Raw genomic sequence first — 27,444 nt, 5'->3', positions numbered from 1 at the left:
TGTCTGGAGGAAGGTACCAAGATTCTTTCCTCCATTGCATTTATTTTAGCTGATGTCACACTTTAGCCAGAAAAGAAGTCTCTTCTGTGCCCAGAAGTAATTCACGCTCATGGACGTGAACATCTTTTCAACCCTGCCCTATACAGCAGAGGTTTTCCTATGTTTTGTTTTCACTGAAAGCTGTTCATTCCTCCAGATAATGACTTAAATTGTGATCATCAGAACTAAAGACAAAGAAAAAAATAAAAAGCTCCCAGAGAAGGACATAAAACATTTTCACGTGTCACCTCTGAGGTTCCCAAAAGCCTTTCTCTTCTCCACTGGCCACTCCTGTGTATGTATTGTTTTTGTCTTTGTTTTTTGTTTGTTTATTTGTTTTAAAGAACTCTTTAATCCACTTCAGCTCATGTTTTGCCCAGAAAGCCAACACAGCTGTAAATCCTTTCTGCCCGGAAAGCCTTCCAGCCTTTCCAGAGGCCTCTTTGCTGATTCAGTGACCACCTCCCTCCCTTTGAGGCTGGCCAACCTCTCTGAGCCCACTGCCACCACCGCCCTCCCACAACCCCAGGCAGCCTGCCTGGCTGCTGCGAGAAGAAGCCACTCTCTGGAAGTGACCATGTTCTTCTGCAGGTTCCTATTACTTGGAGAAGCACAGCACCCCCAGGGGGTGTCCCCCTCCTCAGGCTTCCCCCCTGCAGAGAACTGGTTCTGCTGCCCGCTGGTAAACCGGCTGGCCATCACCATGACAACGGCCTGGCCCAGAGCCTGGATGACGCCAGACCTGACTCCCCTCCCAGCCTCACCCAAGTCTGTTTGGGTTCCAGCTGCTTTTGTTGGGCTTCGTTTTGCTTGTCAGTTTGAGGCAGCTCTTTTGCTGATTGGCTGCAGGGGGCTGGGCTTAGAATCCCTGGGGTGCATGGAAGTCAGTAGCCTGCCCTGACAGGAATTTCCTGGCAACCTGGGGTATTCCCCCATCATAGTAACAAGATCTACAAGACGCCTTCCTGCAAGACAGCCCACAAGAAGCCTGGGCCTCAGATAATCCACTAATACTCTGACCCCGCAGGCAATTTCAATCAAGGGTACTGTTACTAGCCCACGTTGCTTTGTGATGCTATGCTCAGGATGACAGGCAAACCTGTTCTTTGATCAAATGAAGGAAGTGTTACAACATGTTGGCAGAACATTCTAGCTGTGCAGAAACAACAAAAATGAATAAATCCAGGATGAAGAAGAAACAATCATGCGGATTTTGAGGAACAGTTTAAGTGAATGTGATGATAGACACCCAAGTGAATCTTCGCCTCATCACGGGGTTTGGTTTTGCCTCTATTATTCAGATAATGTAGAAGCAGGGATCTGGAACATTGTTTGAACTAATTTGAAAACATACCTGATAGCCTTTGGTTGTTTCATCAGGTCTTTATCTCTCAAATGACTCCTTTTAATAACTTGCTTGACCTCCAGGGCACCTGAGTTTACCCCGGGTCCTCTCATTTGTGACATAAAAGGTATCTCTTGTTTCAGCCTTTGAAGGCATGTCAGGGCTGCCTCAGCTCCTCATCAGTAAAATGGGGGTAAATAAAGATAACCAGCCAGGTTGTACAGTATTTAGCTCAGCCCTAGCACTTACTGAGCTACCATCATTATCATCATTAACTCCTACCTGTGCCTTTTTCTCGAGGATCCTGACACTTTTTACAATAGCATCACTGGGAATTTCCTGACAGTCCCAGTGGTTAGGATTTCACTGCTATTCAGCAATTTCATTGCCAGAGCCCTGGATTTGCTCCCTGGCCAGAGAACAAAGATCCCACAAGCCTGTGGCAAAATAAAAAAAGAATTACATGGACTTTTTTGGTGGTCCAGTGGATAAAATCTGCTTGCCAGTGCAGGGGACACTGCTTTGATACCTGATCCGGGAAGATGACACATGCCTTGGAGCAACTGAGCTGGCCTGCCACAACTACTAAGCCCAAGCTCTAGAGCCTGTGCATTGCAGCTACTGAAGCCCAGGCGCCTAGAGCCTGGCTTGTGCTCCACAACAGTGAGAAGCCCTCGCATTGAAGCGGAGTAGCTCCCGCTTGCTGCAACTAGAGAAGAATTACATCACTGATTCATTTAACGAATGCTATCTACTAAGTCTAAGTTGGCCAGGCACTGTGCCAGCCACTAAGGATAAAATACTAGACAAAAAACACAGTTACGGTCCTTTGGTAGCTTCTGGACTAGTGAAGGAGACAGATATTAACCACATAAAATGTTAAATAACATCTGTGTCATATGAGTAAAGCCATCTCAGACCCTCCAGGCCAGCCCATCCCCCAGCTGAATACCACTGAGGACATCCATCTTTGCCATCCTGAGCAGGAGGATTTCCCAGCCAATTCCTGTCTTCATTCCTGATCCACAAAATCATGAGATCTAATAGGTGTTTGCTCTTTTAAGCTCTGCCTCCCCAGATAAAAATAATGACATCTCTACTAAGTGCCTAAAGCATTAACAGAACGTGAAGTAGAGAAACTACATTTTAGCTTCTTTTCCTAGTTAGTATACTAGAGTGAAAGTAGGTTTAGATATAAGAATTTAGAATAGAGTGACTTGACCTCCTAAATCCTAAAGCCAAATGCAAAGCCTAGGGATGGATGCAAATTCTCAATCCCCAATCCTGCAGATAGGATTTGGGGGTTTCTTACATCAAACTTTGTTCCACTGAAGAGCGCCCTCTTCTGGCTCAGGGCTCTTTCTCCAGCCATGCAGTCTTCTGTCGCCACTTTTCAAGGGACTTGTGGGGTGTACCGCCCATGCCTTCACCAAGTGTGTGCTGAGCACCCAGGCCCCTGGGTTACAGCCAGAATCAGGCACAGGCTCCCCATCCCTGTGAGACTGACAGTCATTTGAGCTTCCTGACATCTCCGAGAAGGCAGGGCAAACTTCATCACTCCCATTTGATAGACGAGGAAATGAGGCAGGAGGATGGAGAAAACTTGACTAAGTTATTGATGATTCAGGACTATTTTAGGAAGGAAACAAAGAAGCTCTCACTGAACATCAGACTGGGCCCAAGTCCCTCACTCCCTATAGCCACTCTGCCGCATCACCCTCTGCTCCCGAACCTTGAGTTCCTCCCCACTTGGGATGTGTCCTCATGGTCCCCTGAACCAGCGGACACTACCCCCCACATCTCTGTGGCCTCACAGGCCTTTCCCTGCCATTTCGTCTCTCTGCAATGACGGTTGCTCCAAAGCCAGCCTTCAGACTCTCTCCTCGCTAAGACCCGCCAGCTCTCCCTGACATCTTGCCCCTGGTAGCCCTCCTAGTGTAGCATGTGTTTGGAAACATATATCTAGGCAGGCACCTCATCGTATACCCTGTCCCTGCCTGTGGAGAGGATCAGACAGGTCTGGGGTTCAAACCCCAGGTCTGCTAACTACTTTCCTGGGAGGTGAGAAAATGAGGTCGCCTTCTCAGCTCTGGTGTTCTCCAGGGTACAGCATGTATATTAGCTGCTCTGAAATGCAGGTGATATGTTTAAGGCACTTGGCACATACTGAACACTCCAGGCACAGTATATGTCTAAGTCACTTAACATGTTCAAGCTGGTCAGCTGCTGGCACAGCGCGATGGCCCTCAAGGCATCTAGTACACTTTTGGGCATACATAGAGAGACAACACACAAGAATTTTAAAACTCAAACAAAATTCTCAGGGAGCAAGATCTTCCACTAAAAGCAGGTGGGTACACAGATTCGAGCAGCATTAAGAATATGCTCTCTGCCACCTCGTGGAGAACAGGACTGACACAAGAGGATGGGGCTGGGGCCCATGATGTTTTTTAGGAATCCACAAAAATATTTTAATTTCGTTTAAAAATCAAAAGAAAAAAACTAACTTTTCTTTCCAAAAAGGACAATTTATTCAAACTTCCTCAGACTATTCATCTTTATAACAATGTAGTCATAAAATGAAATTCTGTATTAATTTTTATAGAGAAAGGGACCTTCAAAGATCAAATTTCCCAGAGCCCATGAAAGTCATAATGCAGCCCTGATTAAGAAAAAAAAAAAAAAGTGGGAAAAGCCAACAGCAGCAAAAGAAGAAAATCAATGAAGAGATGAATGGAAGGGTACTTCCCAGTCTTAACATCCTTCTGCTCCAGGAATTTCTTTGCTTCAGCATGGCTGGGATCCTTTACAGAGTATATTCTTAACAGCACATTTTCCTAGTGCTATTAAAATTCGTGGGCTCATCTACTTTTAGCAGATCTTCTTCCCTAAGAATTTTGTGTAATTTTATATTTCTGGCATGCTGTCTTTTTTAACATTTATTATTTTTATTTATTTACTTGGCTGCACGGGCCTCTGCTGTGGCACGCAGGATCTTTAGCTGATCTTTAGTTGCGGCATGTGGGCTCTAGTTCCCCAACCAGGTATTAAACCTGGGCCCCCTGCATTGGGAGCACAGAGCCTTAGCCACTGGACCACCAGACCACTGACATGCTGTTTATCTTTAGTCAATGACTGTCATGCCCTTGAGTGGCCAGCAGAGGGAGCAGCGACTCAATCTTAAGGATGGGACTAGAAAAGAGAAAGTCCCTTAGTCCCACCCACTCTTTGCAACCCCATGAACCTTGTGGTCCAGGGAATTCTCCAGGCCAGAATACTGGAGTGGATAGCCTTTCCCTTCTTCAGGGAGACATGGGAATGGTTGGCGGGTAAAACAGAAGGAAGCTGTAGACTCAAAGACTTGTTGTTGCTCAGTGTGGTCCTGGGACCAGCAACATGGGTTTGACCCGGGAGCTTGTCAAAGATACCTGTCCCTAAGGAGGATCCTAGATCCACAGAATCAGAATTAGCATGTTGAGAAGATCCCCAGGTAATTATATATACACACTTAAGTTTGAGAACATTGGAAAAGACCCTGATGCTGGGAAAGATTGAGGGCAGGAGGAGAAGGAGGCAACAGAGGATGAGCTGGCTGGATGGTATCACTGACTCAATGGACATGAGTTTGAGCAAGCTCTGGGAGATGGTGAAGGACAGGGAAGCCTGGCGTGCTGCAGTTCATGGGGTCTCAAAGAGTCAGACATGACTTAGAGAGGACAGCAATAAGCTTGGCTTAAAAGTTTGACTGGCTTAAAGCTTTAACTGGCTTAAAACTTGACTGACTTAAAAGTTTCTAGTCTTAGAAGGGGAAGCCTACTTCCTCAAGGGAGAAGACAAGAGAGGAACTGGCTAAAGCAGTCCTCACAGCCCCAAATCTCCTGTTCCTTCAGTTAACAAGCCAGCATCAGTTAGGATGGGTTTGAAGCCACAGAGGGGGCCATCAAGGTATTTGATAGGTCACAATTGAACTGGCTTATTCTTCTTCTGTTTCCGTAACTTTTTGTTGAGTGTCGACTGTGTGCTGGGCATCAGGAGTACAAGAGTAAATTAAAAAAAAAAAAAAAAACAGCCCCCGTTCCTGCTTTTATGGAGCTTCCAGCCCAGTGAGAACACCAAGGGTGAACAATCACAAACACACAATAACTACAAACTCTGACGTTGCTATGTAGATACAGAGGCCCAGGGAAAGTAAACAGGAGGAAGGCGGCCAGCTGAAACCAAACGGTCAGGGAAGGCCTCCCTGAGGAAGTGAGCTTTAAGCTTGAGATCTGAAGGGTGACTGGGCATTCGCCAGGAAGAGCGGACATTACTGGCAGGGGGAAGAGAACTACAAGGCCACCCAACAGGCAGGAACCTGGCGCACTCGGGGAACAGAAAGAACCCTGGCCGGGAGTGATGCAATATGAGGCTGAGAGCAGGAAGGCAGAAAGCAGCCTCGCGGGGCTGGGGGCCACAGGACATGGGCCCCACCTGGGATCTTACAGAGGGGGCCTCCTGGGTGGCGCAGGGGCTGACTGGCACCTGCATCGGCTTCCAAGCTCCAAACGGTACCACGTGGATACTTCACCCCTGTCCACTGTGTTCTCCATCTCCCTCAAAGACACACTCTCCTCTGCTACCTTTTCCTCAGCCAACACCGACTCAAAGGACATGAGCTTGAGCAAACTCCAGGAGACAGTGAAGCACAGGGAAGCCTAGCGTGCTGCGGTCTCTGGGGTCGCAAAGAGCCAGAGACAACTTGGTGACTGGACAACCCCCTCATCAGCCCCTTCTCGATCACTTGTCCGCTTTTTTTTTTTTAATTGTACTGGGTCTTCCTTGCTGTGCAGGCTTTCTCTAGTTGCAGCAAGCAGAGGCTACTCTTCACTGCAGTGCGTGGGCTCCTCATTGGGTGGCTTCTCATTGCACAGCAAAGGCCCTAGGCACATGAGCTTCAGTAGTTGCAGCATTTGGGTTCAGCAGTTGCAGCGTGCAGGCTCTAGAGCATGGGATCAGTAGTTGTAGCATATGGGCTTAGTTGCTCCATGGCATATGGGATCTTCCCGGACCGGGGATCAAACCTGTGTCCCCTGCATTGGCAGACGGATTCCTATCCACTGTGCCTGAGACGTCCCTATCTCAGTGTCTTCCCCTTTCACCATTTAAACCCACTCCAGTTCTTCCCCCGCAACTTTCCCAGGCAACTAGACCTCAGTTTCAAAGACAACTTCTTGCCCTGAAGAAAAGACAATCCGTGAGTCAGAAACAATCACCATTTACTGAGGGTTCGTCATGTGCTGTGCCACTTGACACATTTTTTTTCATCCAGTCCCCACAATAGTCTCATTCCATAAGCTATTATCATTTGAGGAAATTGATGTGCAGAGAAGGTAAGTCATTTCCTCAAGATTGCAGAGCTAGAAATGGGTTGAGCCAATAGTCCCTTCCCATTTGTAACAGGGGCTGCACGCTGTCCTCTGTGACACTGTACTGACTGCACAGCGATGTTTCAAAAGCCTTACAAAGCAGCATGCCCTCGGCCCACCTCAAACTAAATAATCTCAGATGTGCGCAAAAATTTAGCCACGGAGCTTCTTGCATCCTCGTCTAGAATAGAAAAATCACTTAGAAACAACCCAAAGGTCCAACAATGCAGGATTGATTGTTGGATGTTTAGAACTGTTGGATGTTTAGAATCCTATATGACTAGCTATTAAAGTGATCAGGTAGGAAAAAAATTGCATCCATGATGTATGATATAGAAAAACAAGATTATAAAACAGTGTTCTAGCCTGCTCTTGTTTTCATGAAAACTACAATGGATAAATTTAAAAGCATAAAACTAAAGCTTCCAATATAGGAAAGGGAGGGAGAATTAAAATGGTTGGCAAAACCTCTGCAATGTGATGATAGGTGATTTTTCATTTTGATTATCTGAACTTCCAAAGGTTTCATTAGGAGCATCTATTTCTTCTGGAAAGAAGGGGAGAAGAAATAAAAATTAAGAGGTGTTTTGAGTTCTGACTCTTCTCATTTATTATTGTTACCCATAAAAAAACCAAACATACTGTTCTGCTGGGAACATTTAAAAAACATTTTTATTACAAAAGTAGTATGTGGGCTCGCCAAAAACAAAAATCAGAGAGTACAAACAAGCAAAAAGGAGATGATGAAAAACACATTCCTTCCTCCCCAGAGACAACCAATATTAGCACCTTCGTGACTTCACAAGCCACGTTTGAGTTCTGCTCCAGGTACTAGTCACTGGGGCCCACCCCTCCCTTGCCATGACTGGAAACCTGAGTTTGAAATGAGGCTTACAGATCCCTCCGCAATCCCCAAACAGCTCCTAAGACTGTCTGGGATCCCAGAATGACTACTTACTTAGCGTAGACTCTGGCCTGCCAGGGCGCGCAATTCCTCCCGGGTCACAGGGGACTGTAAAAGTGATTCCCAACACGTTTGTGATTGCAACACTCTAGCATCGCTGGATTTTGCAATCTTCCTTCCCCCTTCGAAAAGAACCCAAAGGACTGCATCACAGCTTTTGTATATTCCATTTAGTACTTTTCCATAAATGCGGCTGAAGAGAATGAAGGGTAATTTGACTGTAAGACTATCACAACCCTCCTTCCCACCACTCCTCGGATAGCTGCCGGCAATCACTCTGGGATGTCCCAGGTCAGGGCCAGGAAGGGCAGCTTTGAGGAGCTGTGCAGGCAGGTTCGGCCATGCGGATGGTCATGCCAGGCCTGGGAGGCCAGCTCCTTGTGTAGGAAGTGTCTGGGCCATTCCCACACACACACACACACAGTCATACACACAGTCACACACATACACACTCAACAACAGGTTTCCAAGGCCCACCCTGCCCACGCCCTCTCTTACTAAAGGCCGCCCTCATGGGAAGAAGGGGCCTCCCACTGCTGGCACCTGGCCTGACCGAGTCCACACCCTCAGTACAGCCCTCAGGCAGAAAATGTTCCTAGAGCAGATCCACAAGCCAAACCATTCCTGGTTTCTTCAGATGCTGATATCCAGTCATGGCCCAGATCCAGGCCTAGCCTCCCACCCCTAAGCTCCAGGAACTGAGCCGATCTCACTGCTATTCACTACATTTGATGTTTCTGGAAACCGCAAAGATTTTGGAGACTCTGGTCTCCTTTATCTATGGCTCCTCTCATAGATAATAATAACTATAGCTTCTGTTTACAAAATTCTCGATATGCCTGGCTTTTTACAGTCATGTAATGCATACAACAGTCTTTCAAAGTAACCACAATTATCTGCCCCCTTCCCCTTCACAGATGAGAAAACTGAGGCTCCAAGAAGTAGAATGATCTGCCCAAGGTCAAACAACTAGTAACAGGGACAGGAATCCACCCAGACCTGTACGACCACATAGCTCATGGCCTGCTCAGGAAGTCAGTGCAAAAGGGAACAAAAAGGTCATATAACCTTCCACCATTCTATCTACAAGACAGCTACATTGGAAAATAATCTGACCAACTGTTAGATGGCACTTACCATGTGCTAGGTACTATTCCAGTACTTTGCAAATATCAGCTCAATTTATCCTCAGAATAAGGCCAGGAGACGGGTAGTTATTTTACAGATAAGAAAACGAGGCACAGAGATCAGAGTAAACTTGCCTATGGCCACGCTGCAAGTGGTGGCGTCTGGACAGGAAGCTGGCTCTAGAAGCTGCTCTGCCTCTCTGATCCCACAAGCAAAGCGCCCCCTCCCTGCCCTCCGCCCCTAATTTTTCATCCTTTGACCTTCCCGTGTTCTCACCCTCCTCATCTTTCAGAGAGTTCACTTCCCACTTCTCCATCCCTCTCTGCGTGGGGTGGTGTTCTCTTGTGAAACTGCTTTGTGAAACTCCTTCTTGTGCAAGGCTATCTTTGACTAGATCATTACCTAGATCTCCGCCCCCCCAACCCACTCAAAGAACTGATAGGAAAGTTTATCAAAGCAAAGGCTTGGAGTTGCTTCTGGAGAAATTAATCAATTAATCCGCAAGGGCTTGAGAGCAGGTTTTGTCCCCAGCCCTGTGCTGGGTATTATTCTGTGAACACAAAAGACACCCAGGACTTGGCTTCCACTCTCAAGGAACAACAGTAAAGACAGCAAGTAAGTGTGCACTCGTGTGCTGGGCCTGTGCACAGCTGTAGTTCATAAAATATATAGCAGAGGAGTCAGAAAAGTTGTTATGAAGGAGGTGGAGTCTGAAATAGAAGGGGCAAGATTTGAGAGAAGGGGCAAGAAAACCTTGTTCACTCTAATGGAATCAGCAAGACTTGGCAGGAGGAAAGAAAGCAGTCCAGGCAAGAGAAACAAGAGAGTATTTTCTACGTCCAAATCAATCTGGTCTTCTAAAATAAAGAGATTAAAAAAAAAAAAAAAAAACTTGGATTTTTTTTTTTTTCTTTTCTGTCGGCTTTTGCTATTTCCATCAGAGCAAACAAAGGAAGAAAAAAAAAATCTCTTCCCATAACCATTAGGCAGCTTCTGGAATTGGAGAAGGGTGCTCTGCCTCAAATGTCCACCAGGAGGCAGACCTGTTACTTCTGTCGCTGGAGCTCCAAGTACAAACCGCAGAGAAAGGGGAAAGATCCCAGACTCTTCTTTGGAAGAGTTGGCGTGGCCTGAGGCCAGCAGTGGGCACCAGTCTTACACTGGGCTGCCTAGAATCAGGGAAGAAAAAGAATATAGAATGTAAGAGGAAGTCGGGTGAAACTGAAAGGGGAGACAGACATTAAAGAGGATCTAATCTCTATGTTATAGGGGTTTATAGGGAGCCATAGGGGTTTCCCTAGTGGCTCAGACAGTAAAGCGTCTGCCTACAATGCGGGAGACCGGGGTTTGATCCCTGGGTCAGGAAGATCCCCTGGAGAAGGAAATGGCAACCCACTCCAGTACTCTTGCCTGGAAAATTCCATGGATGGAGGAGCGTGGTAGTCCATGGGGTCACAAAGAGTCAGACACGACTGAGCGACTTCACTTTCAACCTCTATGTACCATGAAAAGATCTTCCAATAGGCAGAACAGGGGTTTCCATGGGCTGAGGCTATTCATGCCTTCTGTTCTCTTGACTGAGAAAACTTAATGAGAGGCTTGGGTAACTATGAAAAATGACCAACTGCTAGTCTAAGCCTAGTTTCAGGGCAACCAATTCAGGGTCTCTGGACAAGTGTAGCCATTCCAGTCACTAGACGGAGGAATGCTCTGCGCTTTGGGGATAACACACCTCCTGGCCATCACCCCAGGCCCTGATGTCACTCTGTGGGTTGTGTGGGACAGGAGGCATGCCACTGGCACCCTTTAAGGAGCTCTGATGTCGGTGTTCAGCTTTACTGTACGTTCCACCATCTGAGCCAGGCAACAGGATCCTGAAGTCACAAGAGCAGAGGGGGTTAGAGGGGAGCTGGGAGGTACGCTAGTTTGAAGCCAGAAATCTTGGCTTTTATCTATCTCTAACCAGCTGTGCAAACTTGGAGGAGTGAATCAGCTTTTCTGAACCTTAGTCCCCCGTATGTAAAATTGAAAGGCTTGAATTAGAGCAGTAGTATCAGATGTGCATTCTAGCTCTGAAATTCTTAAACACACTCCTTTGGTTAGAGGAACTGAGGAATGCGCGGGGGTTGGGGACAGGGCAGGGGGGCGGGAGCCAGTACCAAGCATCTTGAAGAGTTGCCCCCACGCCCGCAGTCGGCTCCCCGGTAGTGGTCACTGCGGCACTGCCCACCCCACCCCCGCCCTCGTGGCCCGGAGGCACACACCCACGGCTCCCTCCGAGATTTCTGGAATCTCGCTGGATTCCTCCCAGGACTGTTTATTGCCCTTTACATCTGCAAATCGCTTTACATCAGCAACCCTGCTGCGCGATGTTAATCATCGCCGCAATATCCCTCCTTCCGCCTCTAAGAGGAATTGCGGGGGTCTGGATTTATGCAGGTGAAATCCGAAAGTAATTTGCCTGGGATTCATTCAATAAGCGGTGAGCAACAGTTAATTAAGCGCCTAATACGACCAAGGCGCAAAGAAACGCACAAAGCCAGTTGCTGCGGGCGTCAGAATTGCAGGGGGTCCTCAAAGAACTTCACCGGTATTCCAATTATGTCATGCACTGCCCCCCGGCCTCCCCCCACTCCCCGTTCGCCGACCCCTCTCTCCCCCGCCCGTAACTACTGCAAAACTAAAAGGTGATGCAGACGATCTCCCCTCCCAAGCCTGACGCCGCTGTGCCTCACCCCCTAAAGCTCATTTACCAGGCTAGGTAAAAGAAAGTGACCTTCCCAAGGTCATGTATCCCCCCAGGGGCAACACTAATTCCCAGAACCACGGTCTTCAAAGCTTTCCACTGCGCCAGAGACGAGGATTTTAAGTTCAAGCCTATAAAATATGAAACAGAAAGAGGCGAAGGATGGCTGTTTCCATGATTTCCGGGCACAGAGGGAGAAAATTATGATCCCAGCTCACCCAACCCAAAACAGACAGACAGCCCAACTCTGGGCTGCAGTCTCAACGAGACAAGAAATATCTGGGACCCCGGGGCTTGTCAATCAATCATCCACGCCTTCCCTCGCGGCCCCTGTCGCCCTCGCCCCTCGCCTCCGCCGGGGGTCGCGGGGTTGAGGAGCGTAGAACTCAGGGGCCCGCCCGCAGCACCCGCACGGGGGCGTGGCCGGAGACGGAGAGCGCGGGGAGGAGAAGGGAGAGGAGGAGGCCAGAGCCCGACTCCCAGCCTCCTCCCACTCCCTCCTCCCAGCGGGCAGCTCAGCGGCTGAGCCAAATATGGGCAGAGCGGAAGCGGCGGGCAGACGTCACGGCGCCGGGTGGGGGACCGCGCTGCGGGGCTGATGACGGAAGGCGCTGACGGCGCCTACGTGTCACCATGGAAACCAAACAGTAAATAGAGGACTTCAGAGCTCCTGGCACCGCCTGGACCCAGCGACCTGACCTGGAGCGAAGGGCCGGAAGCTGGGAAGGGCCGGCAGAAACCTGGGCTTGGCAGAGGAGGGCCGGGGCGCGGCGAGGGTGCTCAGAGGGCGGAGAGGGGACCCGGAAAGAGAATTCCCTCTGGCAGGTCCTTGGGAAGCCGGCCCTCCCTCAGCTCAGGATCCGGCAGGGGCAGGTCAGGAGTGGAAAGAAGCCCTCGTGGATGCGAAACCTTCCTGCCCTTTTTTCGAGGGCTTACTCGGCCGGCAAGATTGTTTGGGATACTGTCTTTTGTTTTCCTTTACTAGAATCTAAGAATTCAGACGTTGGAACCACCCAACCCGGACTGAGATTCCATCTCTGCCACTCTAGTTGGCTAATCTTGAGCAGACAACAATCTTCTGTGCTCCTGGACTACATTATCTTTAAAATAAGGATGATAGCAGGATTTGCCTGTATTCATAAGCTAATATAAATGTGTGTGTGTGTGTGTGACAGTGTCTGGCACATTGTGAGCCCCAATGAGTGCTAGCTGTTAATTTTTATTCCTAAACAGCACAATTTATAGTAGTTTAGTCAACTACTAAATCATATTACTCACGTACTGGGTTTTCTCTTGCTTTGTTTTTTAATTTTAAAATAAAAGAATTTTCTGTTTTAAAATTGATACTAAAATTTAATAAAATATTTTGTGTGTTAACTGAAATGTGCATCTGTCAAAAACAACTCTCAGTTTGCACTGTTTCTTTTAAATTTTAAACACAAAAATTCTAGGCGATCATATAGAATAACAGAACTGAATTAGCTCCAGTTCAGTTTCTCTGATTTTACTGTCACGGGTGTTATCTTTGTTTATTTAGCATCTGTTACTTAAAAACAGTATTGTGTACTACCATAGGATTGGCGACACAGACACATGGCACCCAAAATGATCTCATCTCAAATGATTGTGCACCGTTACAGTCTTCATCTTAAAATGAAAGCCTGTAGCTAAGTCCATGTTTTGGAGACCCACTGTCAGTATAACTGGGAGTTTACTTCCATGTAGAATACACTGCATTAAAGGATAGGGAATTTCTTAAGTGAATGCATTATGAAAACTTGACAGTAATCCCAGCAACTGTTTAGAACTTCAAACAACAAAAGATTTTTTCAGGAAAGAGTATTTTGTTACTGATGATGTCTAGAATTACCAGTTCATGGTCTTAGCTAAAAAGCAGACCAACTTTGACTGGTTTTATAATTTCTTTCAAATTCTCAGCAGGTAATGTGGCCCCTTCGGAAAAGGCAATGGCACCCCACTCCAGTGTTCTTGCCTGGAGAGTCCCAGAGACGGGGGAGCCTGGTGGGCTGCCGTCTATGGGGTCGCACAGAGTCGGACACGACTGAAGTGACTTAGCAGCAGCAGCAATGTGGCCCCTTATGGATGACAGACCCTAGTGTGACCTCCAATAATTCCTGTTGGGAATTTGTGTGGTTCCCTCCCCTTGAGATAGAACCTGAGATTTCTTCTAAGCAACAGAGTATGGTGGAGGTAATGGGAAGCCACCTGGAGATTATGTTGATGTAACAGTATATCTCCATCTTGCTAGCACACGCGAGTGGGTTCTCCTGCAGCCCTTGATGAAGTGAGCAGCCATGTTGAGGAAGCTCAAATGCAAGGAAATTTGAGCAACCTCTAGGACCTGAGGGTGACTTCTGTCCAACAGTCAGTCAAAAGCAGGGTGCTAGTTAAACAATCACAAGGAAATAAAGTCCTCCCACAATCCAGATGAGATCAGAAGCTGACCTTTCCTCATTGAAGCATTCAGCTGAGAACGAGCTTGGCTGACACCTTGATCGAAACCTTGGGAGACTGAACTAGGCTTTGCCAGGACTCCTGACCCACAGAGACTGTGGGGTAGTGAACACATGTTGGTTTGAAGCGGCTCCATGTGTGGTGATTGGTTATATGGAAGTTAAACCCTAATCCACCCTCTTTGCCTGTACCTAGAACTTGCTTGCTATCCCACTTTGCACTGCCTACACTGTCCAGGCCTTCCACCCTAAGTGACGTGATGTGGGCCTCTTCACTGCATTGCCATAGTCATCATCTGATGTCATCAGTGTTTTGAAGCTGAAGGAGTGGTTGGAGACTTTTGAATCCCACTCCTGGTTTGGTAGAGGAAACAGTCTCAGAGGGGTGAGAGTCCCACCCCAGGTCTTAGAAGTACATGTTTGGGGGAAGATTTGACATTCTTGCTGTTCTTGTTCAGTCACTCAGTTGTGTCTGACTCTTTGCAATCCCCTGGACTGCAGCAGCCCAGGCTTCCCTGTCCTTCACTACCTCCCAGAGCTTGCTCAAACTCAGTCCTTTGAGTCAATGATGCCATCCAATCACCTCATCCTCTGTCAGCCCCTTCTCCTCCTGCCCTCAATCTTTCCCAACATCAGGTTCTTTTCCAGCGAGTCAGCTCTCCGTCTCAGGTGGCCAAAGTATTGAAGTTTCAGCTTTAGCATCAGTCCTTCAAATGAACATTTAGCGGTGATTTCCTTTGGGATTGACTAGTTTGATCTCCTTGCTGTCCAAGGGACTCTCAAGAGTCTTCTCCAGCACTACAGTTCAAAAGCATCAGTTCTTCGCTGCTCAGCCTTCTTTAAGATTCTAGGAAAGCGGTTAAGCACTTTGGACTTAGCATCACAAAGAGCTGATTTCAAATCTCAGATTTGGAGGGGTGGGATGGGGAAGGAGGCGGGAGTGGGGATCGATCGGGATGGGGAACATATGTAAATCCATGGCTGATTCATGTTAATGTATGGCAAAAACCACTACAATATTGTAAAGTAATTAGCCTCCAACTAATAAAAATAAATGAAAAAAAAAAAATCTCAGATTTGCTCCTTAGTAGCTGTGTGACCTCAGTTAACTTACTTAGCTTTTCCTAGATCATCTTCCTATAGATAAAGTGAGGGTCCTAATCATACCTGCCTTGTAAGTTTGTGGTGAGGACTAAATGAGGGCATCCATTCAACAAAATAATTATTGTGTGCCCATTGTGTGCCAGCTACCAAAGGCAAAATGATTAGCAAAGCAAATCTGGTGGTACAGCCTGGCACATAGCAAGCCCATGTGAAATGTTGGCTATTATTAATATTATATCTTAGGGTTTCCCTGGTCTGGAAAGATCCCAAATGCTGCCAAGCAACTAAGTCCATGCACCACAACTACTGAAGCCTGAGTGTCCTAGAGCCCATGCTCAGTAACAAGAAAAGTCACCACAGTGAGACCCCATGCACCGCAACTAGAGGGAAACCCCCAGTCGTGGCAACTAGACAAGAGCCCACACAGCAACGAAGACCCAGCACTATCAAAAAATAAATACTTTCTATTCACTATGATTTTTAAATATATATATATATATTATATCCCAGGTTCTATTCCAGCCACACATCTCCAGACAAGCGCCATAAATTGACATCAAAGAACCTCTGCCATGTAATTCCAACCACCCACATTCCTTCCCCCCAGTATTCCAGAGGCATCTTGAACTCAACATGTCCAGCTCAGAACTTACCTTCTTTTCCCCCAAACCTGCTTTTCTTCCCAGAGTCACAAAGCCACTGAGGGACTCACAAACCTCCTTGCAGGTCGAGTCTGGGAAACCTGGGAGTGAGCTTGGATTCCTCCCTCTCGCTCATCTCCCATATCCACTCAATCACCAAGTCCTAACAGTCCTACCCCCTCATTACCTCTTGCTCCCTCCTGATTCCCACCACTACTGCCTGGGTTCAGCCTACACACAACTGAACTCAGTAAATACCAGGCTTTTCATGATCTGGCCACAGTTACCTCTTCTTGACCTATCTCCAACCCCCACGCCCTCCAGTTTGATGCTACAGTATTGATGTCATCAATACGGTTGATAAGTACATCAACTGTACTTATACGACCCTCTATAACTTACATCTCCCACTCTCTCTTCCCTTAGTCCCACACCTTATAGGCTGTTTTTTCTGAGTCTGTGCCTTTATAGTGTATATCCTTCTGCCGCCCGGAATCCTTCACCTGCTACTTGCTCATCTGGCAAATTCCATCCATCTCTGAAGCCCAACTCAGAGGTCACTTTCTGGGAGATTCCCCCAGAGTTCACCATTCCTTCCTTCTCGTAACCCCTGCACATCTGGGAATTTTCATCGTCACCTTATGTGTAATACCTTCTTGTGTCTTTCTTTCGACCAGGGACTCCTTGAGGACAGGGCTGTGTCTTCGCATATGAATCCAGCGCCTGGTACAGAATGGACACACAGAAGCTTTTTCAGTGAATGAAATGAAGTCCACTGCTTGCTCCGGTGTGCGTAGGTGCATGCCTGTGTGCTCAGTCACGTCCAACTCTTTGCGACCCCACGGACTGTAGCCCGCCAGGCTCCTCTATCCATGGGATTATCCAGGCAAGAACTCTGGACTGGGTTGCCATTTCCTTCTCCAGGGGATCTTCCTGACTCAGGGATGGAACCAGAGTCTGTTGTATATCTTGCACTGGCAAGTAGGTTCTTTCCCACTAGCACTACCTGGGAAGCCCACTGCCTGGGTTCAGCCTACACACAGCTGAACTAAGTATGCTCCAGAGGGTATGTATTTTCTCCCTTGACCCCTAGCCCCCTAAATAAAGATAATAAGTAATAACTCACCCTTCTGTGATGCTGCTGTGTGCACAGGAACTGTAATAAGCTCCATACATTTAATCTCACCACAACCCCAGGAGGTGGATACAGTTATTACCTCCTTTTCACAGGTGAGGAAACTGAGGTACAGAGAAGACAGGTAAACTGCCCAAGGTCAAGGAGCCAGGATTCAAAGCTGAGTCGATGCTCTACGCCCCTCTGCTATGTTGAATTCAATTCCTCAAATCCAGATGAACTGAAAATTTTGCTTTGATAAGTTTACCTGCAATGATAGTGTCATGATTGATTCAAAAGCCTGAAAATGAATCAGTGTTTCTGTAGCTCTGGCCACAAATTGCTCGCCAAAGTAAACGCCGTAGCAGCTGGGGCCTGAGCCTTTTATCCTTACAATGGAGGTGCTGCCCTTTGCTCCATACGCTTTGGCAGGATCCCCCTTCCTACGAGCCTGCTTCTAATGTACCTGATGATCAAACCCCATTGGATTCTTACTTTCATCGACTGATTGAATCAAACCTCGGCACTATGTCAGTGAGAGCTGAAAGTTAAAACACCGTATTAATTAAGAAGAGCTGATGACCATTAGGCCAAGGAGCCTCCTTGGGGACAACGGCCAAAGTTCTTTCAGTTTTTTGTCCCCCTGGGCAGCTGAACAGTGCTCAAGAAGAGCAAAGGAAAGGCAGTTTAGATTAGTCCATGAATGGGTGTGTGGAGCCATTGAAATGAACTGCATTACAGCTAAACCTGTTTGTTTCTGTTGCCTTCACTTCTGTGCAAAAGGGAGTTCTATCCAGTCAGCACCCTTCAGGGACTTTGAACTCATTTGTCAGGAGTCAATTCACTTTATTCCCATCCGCTTTTGCTCAGATCTGGGCATATTCTTGTAAATGATGGTTGTGATAATGATGTTTGTAATGACCGTGAGAGCAGCTAACCCTATTCTTCTATTCTCATGCAGACTGAATCGTAAGTTTTGTAATTTAACACACCAACTGCTAGAATCCGTGAACTGGAAAGGATTTGTGCAATAGTCTGAAAATTTTATATCAATGAGAGTGAAATACATAGTTTTGTTTCTTTAAACATGATGATACTTTCATTCACATATGCATTTATTCTTCATTTGCTGTTGAAACAAATTTCACAATTTGTAATTAGCCTAGAAGTGTCTCTGATCTATACAGTATACTTGTATTTTTCAGTACCCCTTAAAATTCTTTCCCAAGTCAGCTAGTTCCTCATCTTAATATTGTAGAACTCTTGCCAAGAATTTTTTTTTAAACAAGAAGGCATATTCTTCCACTCTGGAAGAAATCAATGACGAACACAGGTCATCATCACTGTTAAAGCCTACTTATCTCTCTTTAGACGTTTTTGTAGGTTTTAATCTGCCTTCATTCATTCATTTAACAGTGAGTCCCTAATAGACCTTGGAGATAGAGAGGTAGGTGATCAAGACAGAAAAGGTCCCTGCTCACATGGGACTTACAGACAGTGTAAATGATAGAAATTTGTTTTTCTAAAAAGGAGAGAAAATATAAATAGGTTGTTGCAGAGAGTGATAAGGTCTGTGAAAAAAAGCAAAGCAGGGTAGTGGGACACAGAGTCGTGGGGCGGAAGTGTGCACTTCTAGAGGTTATTCTGGACAGCGACGTGGGAAGGCTTCTTGGAGGGGATGTTCTTAGAGCTGAGTCCTGACTGACAGGAAGAAGCCAGCCTGGGGAAAGGGTCCCAGGCAGAGGATAGCAAGTGCAAAGGCCCTGCAGCAGGGACTTACATGCTATGTGTCAGCAATGGAAGGACGGCCGGTGAGCCAAGTGCCTGCAGAGAAGGACAGGAAATATCCCTGGAGAGGACTGAAGAAGCAGTTCTTTAATGTTTATAGCAGAATGGCACAACTTAAAATGCTCTGATAGTCAGCATTCAAGTCATGCCCAAACCTCATTTGCATTATCCTATTTATTTACTTATTTTATTATTGGCTACACGGGGTCTTCATTGCTGTGTGTGGGCTTTCTCTATTTGCAGAGAATGGAGGCTACTCTCTAATTTTAGTGCGTGGGCTTCTCATTGCAAGGACTTCTCTTGTTATGGAGCACAGGCTCTAGGGCATGGGCTTCGGGAGTTGTGGCACATGGCCTTAGTTGCCTCACAGCACGTGGAATATTTCCAGACCAGGGAACCCATGTCCCCTGCATCGGGAGGTGGATTCTTTAACCACTGGGCCACCAGGGAAACCCTTCACTTATTTTTTGAGGAATTTGATTATTCTATGTTTGGAAGAAGTCTCACACACAGTTTAAAGATTGAATTTTTGTTTTCAATTTTTTTTTTATTTGAAAAACATCAAAACTTCAGTTGATTTCCTTAGAGTAATCATCTGAAAGCTTTTACTTTTCCTCTGTCTCTACTTTATCCACTAATTAAAGATAACATAATTGATTTACTCTCATTCGCACATGGGAAGTTGCTGCTGATACAAAATTACTGTTATTAGAGCAAATTGTTAAATGCTACCCTTTAATTTTGATAATTACAGAAGGTGCAGGGATGTGCAAAAATGATGCAGCATCTACAATCCACTATTACATAAAGATAATTTTTTTCTTCTACTCTTTTTCATCTAAAATTAATTTGGAGCTGAAAGCACGATGGCAGTGCATTCTCTTTGAAGTTGAATTGGCAGAAATAATCCAAGGGAGGCAGTGGAGGAATTCCAGGAGCCAAAGATGGAAGTGGGGTATGGGTTTGAACCCATATATAAAAGTTATGAAATCCCCATTGCTTCATATTGTAACAGGGCCTGGAATAGGAGGTATTAAAGAGTATGCAGGGAATATATTTCTGCTTGTGGAAATAGTGCAGAATTTACTCATTTATCCGCCCCGCAAGTATTTGTTAACCCTGTACTAAGTGCCAGGTGGACTTCCCAGGTGGCACAGGGGTAAAGAATCTGCCTGCCAACGCAGATCGAATCTCTTGAGGAGACTCAAGAGACTTGGGTTCATTCTCTGGGTCAGGAAGATCCCCTAGAGTAGGGAATGGCAACACACTCCAGTGTTTCTGCCTGGAAAATTCCAGGGACAGAGGAGCCTAGCAGGCTACATACAGTCCGTGGAGTCACAAAGAGCCAGGCACGACTGAGCATGCACACTTGTGCCAGACACTGAACCAGGTCTGGGGATCCATTGATGGACAAATTAGGCATTCTCCTTGTAAAAAAAACAAGCCCCTTGAATCCTTCTCCCATCCCTTGCTATTACACAAGCTTCGTTTGTATGAGTAAACAGTGGTGCCCTGAAACAGTCATTTTGTTGAGAACAGTGTAAGGCCATATGGTATGGATAGGAGTCAGGTGGGCTCAGAGTCTTTCCTAAGAGAAAGTCGACATTTCCAGTGTCCATCCTCCATGGGAGTTGTTAAATCATGAGTCAGGAAAAGAGGATGTGGAAGGAGACCTTTAGGTAAAAACAGGGAATTCCTTTTGTCTCTTGATCCCATGAGAATGGTGAGCAGAGAGCTCACGGGAATGTCAACCTTAGGGCAGAACCTATAGGTCCTCTGAGAAGCCCAGTAGAGATTCTCTGTGTGGAGGCCCTCTCCTGGACCTTGTTGATGGAGTAGCCTGGTCTCAGTTGGGCTATAGTGAACTAGAGGAAGGGTCTGCCTCCAGGCCAAGACCAGTGCCGTCAAGCAGAAAGCACAGTTCCCTCTCCAATCAGCACGGGGCTGACAGAGGCTGTTAGTCAGGTCTCCAGGAGTTAGGTATCCAGGTCTAAAGGTTCAGCCTCCCTTTCCCATCTGAGAAGTCTCCTTCCATGGGTTATTATTACTGTACATGTAGGGGAGCCAGCTGCTTTCCTTCAGATCTCTTCTTGTCATTTCAGATCTGGGTGTTAGTTACAGTTAATTCTGTATTTAGTTGTGAGTTGGACCACAAAGACGGCTGAGCACTGAAGAATTGAGGTTTTCTCATTGTGGTGCTGAAGAAGACTCTTGAGAGTCCCTTGGACTGCAAGGAGATCAAACCAGTCATTCCTAAAGGATATCAACCCTGATTATTCATTGGAAGGACTGATGTTGAAGCTGAAGCTCCAGTACATTGGCCACCAGATGCAAAGAGCAGACTCATTGGAAAAGACGATGCTGGACAAGACTGAAGGCAAAAAGAGAAGAGGGTGGCAAAGGGTGAGATGGTTAGATTGCATCTCTGACTCAATGGACATGAATTTGAGCAAACTCTGGGAGGTAGTGAAGGATAAGGGAGCCTGAGGTGCTGCAGTCCATGAAGTCGCAGAGTCAGACACAACTTAGCAACTGAACAACAACAAAGATTGCAGAAAGTTTACCCCCCGAACAACAAACAGGAAGTCTAAGGCCATTTTCATTATTGCCTGACAGGCAAAAATAATATGCAAGTGATGTGTGAGAGATCAGTGCTCTTAAGAGTCTAAAGCACGTTGCTTTCAAATGTCAAGTATTATGTGAGGAGCAGGGAGATCATAGGTGAGAACGGCACCCTCAATAGAAAAGTCATTTAATTTTTTGGAACTGTCATTTTAAATTGCAACTTTCAACTTGACTGAGTACAATATCCCATAACCACCCAGTGATTTTCATGATCACCAAAGCATTAGAAGTCTGGCCTCAAAGCTTCTCTTCCCCTTAGCATGGGTGAAAACCTGGGCTTTCACTTCCAGACTTGGTTCCTGCTCGCTTGATAGCAGAGAGCAGAAGAGGAAGGCGCCACCTCCATTCTTTGTGGTTGGTACCTGTGCGTGTAAGCGCCCCATTACCAGAGGTGTCCCAGACAAAGGTCATGTTCTTCATTAAGATGATAAAGTTTCTAAGTTAAAGCTCATTCAATCATGTTGACTTCTCCTTCTCGAGCTATTATGTAACTTTTTATTTACTGAATGATCAACCATTGTTTGCACTGTTTGAGATCTCTTTCCAATTCTCAGAGCCAGCCTTTTCTTCCTCCAGTGTAAACTGAATGTCAGACATATGTTAAAGAAACTTCAGAAATTATAATACATTGATTACTAAAGGATAGGCTTCCCAGGTGGCACAGTGGTAAAGAATCTGCCTGCCAATGCAGGAGACACAAGAGACTCCAGTTCAATCCCAGGGTCAGGAAGATTCCCTAGAGGAGGAAGTGGCAACCCACTCCAGTATTCTTGCCTGGAGAATCCCATAGACGGAGGAACCTAGTGGACTACAGTCCACAGGGTCAAAGAGTCCAACGTGACTGAGCAACCAAGCGTGCACGTGCATGCACACGCGCGCACGCACACACACACACACACACACACAGAGGGATAGGATAAGAACCCTCCTTTCTTTCTGAGAATGAAAAATATATGTTGGATTGTTAGAGTTAAGGACTGAAAAGTTGTGGGTTTGGTTTTTGTTTTGTTTTCTTTCCAACCAGGTGAAAGTTTTTTTTTTTAAAAAGAAAAACCAGTTGTTAAGAGGCAGTTCAGGCTGATGAATAGGGTGATGAGTGAGAAGTTAAGACTCTAATCCCAGCCGTGGAATATTGAGAAAGCACCATTCTAACCATTCTTGTTTGTTCTCCTTTAAGGTGGGAGTAACCCTCACATGATCTGGTGGCAATAAAAAGTTAAAGTGGTTCATGCAAAACTCAATTATTTGCTAAAAGGGTTCCTAGAAGACCTAGACGTTTAAGTTTTGTATTAGCACAGCCAGATTTAAATATCCCTCCCTTTGACTTTCAAAACAGAAAAAGAAGCAGGAAGATGTGTTCCCACAAAAGCTATTGCAAAGCAGTTTCCCATTCCCAGAACTTGTAGGCAGAGAAGCAGCACTGCAAGGTGAAGGCGTGAGTTTGTACAATTTTCCAACGTCAGCTCCTGAGTTTCTCCTGGTTTGATAAGGGATCAAACAGAGGGGTGTGTCCCCTCCAAGAGCTACCCTTCTTGACAAACTGGTCTCTGACAATACCTTCCAGAAACTTAGAAAACTTCCAGAATGAAAAGAGCACAAGGTGGGTCGCATTCAACTTAAATGCTTTTATTGACAATGTCTTTGAACAATAAGCAAACAATGCTTAAATTTTTCATTCAAGTTCACTTTCCACATGTCAAAAGACCTCAAGGTAGAAAAAAATAAAATAAAAATATAAATATCTGAGAATCCATCTTAATAAATAAATTAAAAACACAATAAAACGTTTTCATGGAAAACTGTTAATGTCAGAACATTCAGACCACCTCAACAATGCATGATCAGTAACGTTACGATGAACATCGATGTTGAAGAAAAAACTACAGTACATGGATATAGCTATTTATTTCTATCTACTAGAAAATAAAGTCATATCTTTTCTTAATTTAATATTGGTCATTGCTAATCAGAACACACTATTGCCAGGAACACAGTAGTTATTGTTAAAATCAGCTGCACTAGATACAATTTGAAAATATCCAGCACCAGGTTAATTCCAATAACGAACCCAATAGATTAGTTAATGCTATGAGAAGACTAAAGAGAAAAGAGAAAAGAGACACAGACCCAGGCCTGGCTCCACATGCTACTAACTACCAGCTCTCAGAGGTGTCACTGGGAATAATACACACTCCATGCGTTTTGCTACATCTCCAGAAGAGGTAAGGACTTGAGTCCACACGGGGATGCTCGCTTGCAAGTCCTTGAGGCCCACAGCCTGGTGTGTTTCACGCACAGATAAGGTCCTCCCTAGGTCTACGGGAACCCTCGAGGGAAGACGTGTTTCTCTCCGTAATGCGCCGACTCAGGCAGTGGCCACGTGCACGCCCACTGCCTCCCCTCTCTGCACGCTCACAGGGCCAGCAGCGTGGGTGAGCTGAGCGAGTCAGAGGAAGGCTCGTTGCTGCTGCTGCCCTTGCGGTGGGCAGCTGCACAGCTGGGGAAGGAGTCAGCCTCAGGGTAGGTGAAGACGAAGGAAGACGTGTAAGTAGTGCAGCTGGGAGTACAGGTCACCACCGGGGTGCACAGGGGCTCCAGCTCCGTGGCCAGAGGCCCCATCCCCAGGGAGCCACCGTGCAGGGGCTCCCAGTCTGCTGCATAGAAGGAACCAGACAGGTCCATGTCTGGCACAGAGCGGGCGGTCTCCGAGCCGCTGGGCCTGGACGATGCTGGGAACATGAAGTCGTCAAAGGGCTCAGCCTTCAGCTCCATGCTGCCGACGCTCTTGACCGGCTCCACTGAGGGCTTGGGCTCGGGGTCATTGAGGAGGGGCAGAGTGAAGGCCTCCTCAGATTCAGGGGTGGCAGCCTCAGGCAGGCCCCCACTCAGATCAAGGGAAGCCACAGACATCTCTTCTGGGAAGCCCAGGTCGTCGGGGATCTTGCAGGCAGGTCGATGAGCCGCTAGGATGAACTCGAGTTTTTCCTTCTCCTTCAGCAGATTGGCAATCTCCGTCTGCAAAGCAGACTTCTCATCTTCCAGTTGGTCTGTCTCCTGGAAGGAGAGAGCAGAGGGAAGCATAAGACATGGTCTGACTCAAGGACACAGATCCCTTACATCCAGTCTCCAAGTTTCCCCTTAAGTTTTAAAAAGAAGTGACCCATGGGCTCTACCTACCGCTTGGAGGGTGTCAGTCAGCTCCCTCCGCCGGTTCCGGCATTTGGCTGCAGCCATCTTATTCCTTTCCCTTCGGATTCTCCTTTTCTCTTCCTCTTCTGGGGACAACTGGGAGGGAAAAAAAGAGCAGCATTCAGTAACGGTGTCTGCCACCAGCTTCATTCACCCACCCCAGGGAAACCAGCTCCTGCAGCTTCCTAGCTCCTGGCACCTCTTCTGTAAAGCCATTTCTAACCTGCAGTTGCAAGCTGGGTGTGACTTGCATTTAAAATAAGAATCTCAGCAAGAGCCAAGAAGAGCCCAGACTAAAGGCACGAGATGGAAACATATTAGGGAGGAAACTACACATCAGGGCATTTCTTAGGGTGAGACAATCAGAGTCTGATTTGGATGGAAAGGGCTTGGAGCCAGGCTTTCCCACTTGGGGTGTCCAGTCAAGGCATCAGTGGCTTCACTCTGACCCCTATGCTGCCTGTCTCCACAATGTCGACCCCCACCTCCCCCTCAGAAGGTGCCAAGAACTCTCACCTGTTCCATCTTGCCCCTCCGGCCAATGCTCTGCGCTCTGCCTCCCGTCATGGTTTTCATGACTCCAGCCCTGGAGTAAGCCCCAGCTGAGGGAGTGGGGACTCCATAGGGGTGGGGGGCTCTGGTCTGGGACGGGGCCACGGAGGAGACCAGGGTGGGCTGCACTAGCCATTGTAGGTCCGGGCTGGTCGAGATGGCAGTCACTGTTGGGATAAAGTTGGCACTGGAGACGGCCAGATCGGTGCAGTAGTCCTAGAATGAAAGAGAAGGAGGAAACGGACGTGAGCGAGCAGGTGGGGGTGAGCAGATTTCCAGTGCCGCATGCAGCAGCGAGAGAGGCAGGAGAAGCCCTCCGGCGATGGACAGCTCGCGTCTTTATACAACGCCCGTCATCGGGGATGAAAGGTCTCCCCCCCCTTTCTTCCCAAGATTTCCGCAGCGCAGTGCCTTTCTCTTCCATCCTGCTGCTGCGTTCCCGTTATCCCTTCAGCATCACTCTCTTGAAAGGGGGTTTGTTATAAATATCTCTGACGTCCGCGCTGACGCAGGCGCCGCTCCGGAGTCTCCTGAATGAACTCGCTTTTTATCAATGAAACTGCCTTACACACTCGCCTGCTTCACCCTCCTCCCCTACCCCTCCTTTCCCTGCTCCAGGCTGGAGGGGTGGCGCGGTGGGGGGGATGGCCGACTTTGGCCGCCTCCCCCCGGAGGCGCCAGGTTCTACTTCGCGAGTCTTTTGCTTTGGGACACTTTGGCCCCAGCTAATGTCAGAGATCAGTCAGCGAGCGTGCGCCGGGGGGTACAGCTCAGAAAGAGCCTGCCGCGGCAAAGAAGCAATTCTGATGACATGCTCGCGGGCCGCTCCAAACAAAGTTCGGAGCTCCCGAGAGAGGGCTGCTTTTGGCCGGGGCAGGTCTCCCTCCCTGCCCCCGGCGAAAGGAGTCCCGGACTCGTCTTCCCGAGCGTCTCGCCCCGGTGATTTCTCCCAGGTGACCCCTCCACCCCCGGGCCCTGCGGCGGCGCGGAGCCAGCCTCACCTGCGCATTGACGGGCGAGCCCATGCTGGAGAAGGAGTCGGCCGGTGAGTGGTAGTAGGAGAGACTGTCCCCGGCCGGGGAGGCGCTGCTGCAGCGGGAGGAAGACGCCTCGTAGTCGGCGTTGAAGCCAGAGAACATCATGATCGCGAGCGGTCAAAGCCGAGCGAGGGGCGCAGGGGCGGAGGCAGGTGCGAGCTGCCGGGCAGAGCTGGGTAGGTGTGCGCGGTCGCTCGCTCGCTCGCTCGCTCGCTGCGCCGCCGGCTCTGTGTCGGCTCCTTAAGCTTGCTCGCTGCAGATGCGGTTGGAGTACTAGGCGCCGCAGCCACCGCTTTTATAACAGCATTTTATGAATGAGCCCAACACGTCACTCACTGGGCGCAACCATTGCGGCTCCCGAGGGGTGGCGCACGGGCCCGGCTACTTCTAGGGTTCCCATTTGCCTCCTCCGCCGCCCTCGCAGAGCCCCCAGTTCCCCGCGCTGTCGAGTTTCTTGATCTTGTCGGCCCGTCTCCCCCTAGTTCCTGGGGTCGCGTGGAGATGCAGAGATGAGGGGCCGTGGGGATGGGTCCCCCCACGACTGCAGCGGACGGCCGTGGAAACCTGCTGACGCAGATGTCCTAATATGGACATCCTGTGTAAAGGGGAGGGAGGGATTGACGGGAACTGCTCGCGGGCTGCAGCCAACACCGAGGGTGCAGCGCCGGGGGGGAGGCGGGGGCCGCGGCCGGGGGGAGGGGAGGCGGAGAAGGCGAGCGAACATTCGCACCTGGTTCAATGCGGACCCTTGTTCCGGGGCTGGGGGAGGATAAGATTGGCGGCGGCGGGGGCGGGGGGGCGCCCTTTTACTCCTATACGAAAACCCGGGAAAGAGTTCTGAGGCTCAGGTTATAGGCGACACAGGTACACACAGCCAAGCAGGTTAAACCTCGGCCCCCGAAGGAATGCGCCTCTGCCCTCACTCCCCATTCTAGCCCTAATTCAGTGCAAGCTCTAGAAACGGACCCTCACCCCCTCACCTCAAGCTCCCCAGACTCCAGCATTACTAGGATTGGTCCTGCGGTTTGGAAGGATCCAAAACAAGACATACGATAACCTACTTTATCTACGATACTGGGTATTTTTTATTCTATATGTTTTGTTTGTTTGTTTTGCTTTTAAGGGGATAGGCGCTTTTGTTTCTGCTTTTTCTTGCCCGTATATGAGATGTTAGTGTTGCTGTCAAACCCCTGAGAAACTAGCCAATAAACATCGTGCAGAATCTCTCTACAAGGATGTCTGAAGGATTCGTTTGCCTGGTTCTGAGCTCGGGCCCCGGGGCGTGGGGGGTGT

The 27,444-nt window shown here is 47.8% G+C and overlaps 1 protein-coding gene and 1 long non-coding RNA gene across 3 annotated transcripts; both read right to left on the bottom strand.

The window, feature by feature from the left end:
• Positions 1 to 6,568: 6,568 nt before the first annotated feature.
• LOC136172310 (uncharacterized) lies at positions 6,569 to 9,226 on the bottom strand. 2 transcript variants are annotated; one of them, XR_010664001.1, is made up of 3 exons: positions 9,158 to 9,226; positions 7,748 to 7,875; positions 6,569 to 7,336 (listed from the first exon to the last, which is right to left on the bottom strand). It is a non-coding gene; the product is annotated as an uncharacterized lncRNA (long non-coding RNA). The 2 variants fall into 2 exon arrangements; XR_010664002.1 differs by lacking the exon at positions 9,158 to 9,226 and adding an exon at positions 8,891 to 9,060.
• Positions 9,227 to 22,983: 13,757 nt separating this feature from the next.
• On the bottom strand, positions 22,984 to 26,467 carry FOS (Fos proto-oncogene, AP-1 transcription factor subunit). The gene is made up of 4 exons (XM_065941137.1): positions 26,116 to 26,467; positions 25,079 to 25,330; positions 24,551 to 24,658; positions 22,984 to 24,427 (listed from the first exon to the last, which is right to left on the bottom strand). The coding sequence occupies exons 1-4, from the start codon at positions 26,254 to 26,256 to the stop codon at positions 23,786 to 23,788; spliced, it is 1,143 nt and encodes a 380-aa protein (XP_065797209.1). The 5' UTR covers positions 26,257 to 26,467; the 3' UTR covers positions 22,984 to 23,785.
• Positions 26,468 to 27,444: the final 977 nt, after the last annotated feature.

Source organism: Muntiacus reevesi, chromosome 7 (genome assembly GCF_963930625.1).
Source record: "Muntiacus reevesi chromosome 7, mMunRee1.1, whole genome shotgun sequence".
Taxonomy (NCBI): Eukaryota; Metazoa; Chordata; class Mammalia; order Artiodactyla; family Cervidae; genus Muntiacus; species Muntiacus reevesi.
This window is presented reverse-complemented; position numbering and strand designations above follow the sequence as displayed.